General features: G+C 34.3%; 1 protein-coding gene across 1 annotated transcript; it reads left to right on the top strand.

Annotated features, from left to right (window-relative positions):
* LOC109836808 (NDR1/HIN1-like protein 3) lies at positions 1,915-2,935 on the top strand. Its single transcript, XM_020404821.1, has one exon. It carries the CDS (start codon positions 2,104-2,106, stop codon positions 2,767-2,769), a length of 666 nt encoding a protein of 221 aa, XP_020260410.1. The 5' UTR covers positions 1,915-2,103; the 3' UTR covers positions 2,770-2,935.

The raw sequence follows: 5,350 nt of genomic DNA, 5'->3' as shown, positions 1-5,350 counted from the left end.
TTTACCCCCCCCCCCCCCACCACACACACACACACCATATTATACCATGATACCTTTTGAGAAGCAGGGGAAATTGCATTATACAAAGCTGAAAGTTTGAGTTTTGCACATTTGTGACATGAATTGATGAGATTTTTCAGGTTTTCAGCACCTCCACACATGTCAATTGTTTTATCTCTAGTCTTGATCAATTGCTTCCACATCCATGAATCCCCCGTTTTGCATTTAACTTGCCATATATCTCTTTGCTTTAAATATGTCCCATGGACCCATTTAATCCACAAAGATTCCTTGTTTGTGTGTATGTGCCAGATACACCTAAGAGCTAAAGCAACATTCCACATTTGTGCAGAAAAAACTCCCAGGCCTCCATGTTTTTTATTCATGCACACCTTCTCCCATGCCACCAGTGGAATTTTTAAAGCTTGATCAGTTTTGCCCCACAAGAACATTTTGCATATTTCATCAATTTTTTTCAACACACTGATAGGTAATTAAGATATAGTTAGAAATCCAGAAAATTTGGATTCCAAGAATCACACTCTTGATTACTTGCAATCTACCTGCATATGAGAGGTTCCTGACCTTCAACCATTTTTTGAATTGACCTGTAATCCTTGTGAAGAGAGGATTACAATCCATGTACCTCAGCCTTTTTGAAATTAGAGGAACCCCCAAGTAGTTTACATGCAATTTTCCTTCAGGGAAATCCAAAAGATTATGAAAGGAGGACATGATTTTATCATCCACCCCTCCATAAAAAATAGAGCTCTAAAAATTGACTTCACTTGTATGTTTACAATGGAGTATAAAGTTAGGGTCATTTGTAATTAAATACCCTAAGGTTTTTACCTTATTTTTAACTTTAATTCTCAAATTTTCTTTTTGCCTAAAAATTACTGTAAAGTTAACAAAATTAAACTCAGACACCCCAAAACTTATTTGCCCAAAACATACACAAAAATTCAATAAAATGTGACCTTAACCCCAAATTTAAAATTTTTATTATTTTTTGTTAAGGTTTGGGCTATCAAATTTAAACCTTTACTAAAGTTTGAGGCATCAAAGATACTTTAGTTGAACTTTGAGGGGGTTTTCTCTACAAAGTTCTAAGGCCAATGTGAAAAAATTATGGAACTTTAGTGCATAAACTATTGCAAGCATCTATAAATTTCATATGGTATATTATATTACGTTTCAGCAAGCACTAAACGAATTGCCTTGATCATTGAAACTGGGTGACAATACCAATAATGTTTGTTTTGAGTATTAAAGTGCAAATAACCCAACTAAATTTTGATGGGGGTGAACTTACCTATGGTAAAATGATATTTGGAGTTGGGTCCATATAACAATCACTTTCATACAATGTCTCACGTAAACCAAGCAATGTAATTTTATCATTTGAGGATCCTCAATAGAATCCAAAACAAATAATGTAAAAGCTAAAATGTAAAGTGATAAGGTGGACAACCACTTTCCATGTGGTGTCATAAATACCTAAATTTACACACAACCACCAAACAGACCCCCTCCTCCCTCACCTCAATTTTAGTTATCTTTTAAGTTCATCATTAAAAAGAAGATCATTTGTGATAATTTTATATAATTTTCTTTGGTACAGGAATTCTTCATTGATTTCGTTGATTAAAGGCGGCTGCCTTTGACCTTAAGCACCTCAGATGTCCAACTAATGGATGATAACTAGAAACTGAAAAACCTCAACCAGTCAACGTAGACCCGTGTGCAAATTAAAAACCTTTGCTTCCGTTCAATGAAACCGAGCACAATCAAGACCAATGCGCCTAAACTGCATATTCTATCATTCTTGCAGCAATCCTTAACGAGAACGCAACCCATAAATGAATTAACCAAAGACCAATTCTCCATCTCCAACACCAAATTCAGCCCCGAGTTCAAAGACACCATCCTCACTTCTTCCCTTCCTCAAAGCTACGTGTCCTACCAAATACATCACTTTGTGCATTTACGCGCTAAAAACCAAACTTCTCCCCTCTTTCCTCACTTCAACCGCGAACCACTATAAATCCCCTCTAATTAAACTCCAACTCAAACATCTCAATCTCAATCTCAATCACGAACATGGACCCAAAGCAGCCAAATCTCAACGGAGCCTACTATGGCCCCCCAATCCCCCCTCAGCCTCAATCCTACAACAACATCGGCCGCCGTTCCTCGTGCGGCCCTTGCTCTTGCCTCTGCTCCCTCCTCAAAGCCCTAATCTCCATCATCGTCATCCTCGGCATCGTCGTCCTCGTCCTCTGGCTCGTCTTTCGTCCCAACGAAATCAAAGTCTACGTGACCTCCGCCGACCTCTCCCAGTTCAACCTCACCAACAACAACAATCTGCAGTACAATCTGTCGCTCAACATGTCCATTAGGAATCCCAACAAAAGGATCGGAATTTACTACGATTATATGGAAGCTCGAGCCATTTACGATGGTTCAAGATTTGGGTACACGAATAATTTGCCGACCTTTTATCAAGGGCATAAGAATACTAGCGATTTCTTCCCGGTGTTTCAAGGCCAAAGTTTGGTGTTTGGCGATTCTCTGAAGGGCACTTACGGCAGAGAGAAAGGGGAGGGGTTTTATTATGTTGAGGTGAAGGTTTATATGTGGATTAGGCTGAAGGTTTCTATTGTCAAGATTCGCGCTAAGCCTCACGTTGATTGTACGTTGAAGTTGCCAGTGCCGGGCTCCGGCGCGAAGTTTGAAGAGACAAGCTGCGATGTCGATTACTTTTGATTTGGGATCGCTTATCGTTTGTTGATACGTTATTATTTGATAGAGGGGATATTATTGTGGTTCGTACGCTTTGATGTATTCTTTTTTGGAGTTATACACATGTTTGCAGCATTTGTATGTATGCCATCGTTTATATACCTATGAATAAGACATTTTTTTTAGATAACTTTCGTAGCAATATTTGATCACATCATACGATGAACTCCTGTCAAACGATGACAAATAGATAACAAATATGTCAGGTAACATGTTCAATCTATAAAATCATTATGGGAATTCAATCTATAAAATCATTATGGGAATTGAATGGTAAAAGTATGAATCATAGTTATTCTCGTAAATGAGTTATTTTATGCAATAAAATAACAATAATATAACTTCATCATGGTATCCACAACTAATATATTTTATTTTTGTGAGTTTTGCTAAGGGACCCAAAATATGGGACCAATAGAGGGGACAAGTGAGGTGTCTCTCTCCTATTAGATAATGAGTTAGTCATCATTAATGATGGCCAACTCATTATCTAATAGGAGGGGGACACCTCACTTGTCCCCTCTATTGGTCCCATATTTTGGGTTCCTGTAGCAAAACTCTTAAGATATCGATGTGGTTGCATCTTTACACTTGTAAAAAATGAAGATGCGAGGCACCAATACTCATACCTTTCTCCACAGAGAGAACACTCTTACCATTTGAGCTACAACCTCAACATTATTTAGATAGATGTTAATTAAAGTAAAAGATAACTTTTATTTATAATTATTTACAAACAAATGACAAAGGCGAGGTATGGATCCTCGTACCGTTCTTCAAATAACACCCTACCATCGAAACTACATCCCGAACTTTATTAAAATAGATGTTAATTAGATGGTGTCGGTAACTTTTTTTCAATACAATTATATATTCAGTGTGGTCCGTGTGGATGTATAACCACATTAAGTGGAAGGTTAGTAAGTAGGGTACTGATCCGTGTGTAATGTATAACAACATTAAGTGGGAAGGTTAGTAGTAGGGTATAGAAATAAATAATGAGCTTTGCTATAGGGACCCAAAATATGGGACCCATAAAGGGGACAAGTGAGGTGTCCCCCTCCTATTGGATACCGAGTTGGCCATCATTAATGATGACCAACTCATTATCCAATAGGAGGGGAACACCTCACTTGTCCCCTTTATTGGTCCCATATTTTGGGTCCTTAAAGAATTTTTCATAAATAATATAGGGTACTGATCCACGTGTAATTATTTTTTCAGATTTTTTTATTTCTATGCTAATGTAAGAAACGGCCATATAGAGATGTGAGGGATCCATCATTTACCTTTCTCCAGAGAAAACAATCTACCATTTGAGTGACATTCTCAAACTTTATTTAGATAGATACTAATTAGAGTAAATAGATAACCTTATTTATAGTTATTAAAAAAATGAAGATGTGAGGTATCAATCCTCGTACCTTTTTCTACAAAGAAAACACTACCATTTGAGCTACATCCCCAACTTTGTTTTAATTGACGTTATTTAAAATAAATAGGTAACTTTATTTATAATTATTCGAAAAAGCATTGTAGATATGTTTTTTAAGAAAAAAAAATTGAGATTCAAAGTATTGATCCTCATACCTTTCTTCGTAGAGAGAACTCTCTGCCATTTGAGCTACATCACCGACTTTATTTTGATAAATGTTAATTAAAGTAAATAGACAACCTTATTTACAATTATCATACTCCCTTTAAAAGCACGAGTTTGGAAAATCTTTTTTAGACAAATATACCCCTTTATAGTTTGAACTACCTTATCTATAATAAAATTCTAATTTTCAATGGTCAATATTACCCTTCACTATTTTGAATATTTTATTTATATCTTAATCTATCCTAATCATAATCATATCTTATCCTAATCCTATGTGAACCATGTTTAGCTTAACAATTTAAAAAAACTAATATTAATAAAATATATAAAACATAAAAATGATATTAGTTTGTTAAGATAAAGAAATTACAAGTAGATAACATATTATAATACATAAAGTATTGCAAAAAAACCATAAAAAGTTTTAAAATTGCAGAAAAGACCCTGAAAAGTTCAAAATTATAAAACTCATCCAAATGTCTCAAAACTTAAAATAAAAAATATGAAATTAAAAAATTAATATCAATTTGTAAAGAATTTAAAATTTACAGTTAACACCTCAATGTCTCAAAAATTATAGAAACACCCTCAAAAGTTTAAATTACAGACATGCACATTAAAATTCTAAAATTTTAAAACTTACAAACAACACAGATGAATTCAAGAGATTACCATGATACACCAAAAATTTTTGACATTTAAATTTAAAAATTTTAATTAACACCCTCAATATCTCAAAATTTATAGAAACACCTTCAAAAGTTCAAATTATAAAAAACCACCCTAAAATTCTAAAATTTGTAAATAAAATAAGATGAATTCAAGATATTACCCTTAGACACCTAAAAATTAAAACTTGCCAAAATTAACCTCAATTTTTAAAAAACATATTATAATACATGAAGTATTGCAAAAAAACCATAAAAAGTTTTAAAATTGCAG

This window comes from Asparagus officinalis, chromosome 4, assembly GCF_001876935.1.
Source record: "Asparagus officinalis chromosome 4, Aspof.V1, whole genome shotgun sequence".
Lineage (NCBI taxonomy): Eukaryota > Viridiplantae > Streptophyta > Magnoliopsida > Asparagales > Asparagaceae > Asparagus > Asparagus officinalis.
The sequence above is the reverse complement of the archived record's forward strand: the minus strand, read 5'-3'. Positions and strand labels throughout refer to the sequence as shown.

What these genes read in the sequence shown, in the direction of transcription:
- LOC109836808 (XM_020404821.1), top strand. Translation starts at nt 2,104, where the DNA reads ATGGACCCAAAGCAGCCAAATCTCAACGGAGCCTACTATGGCCCCCCA.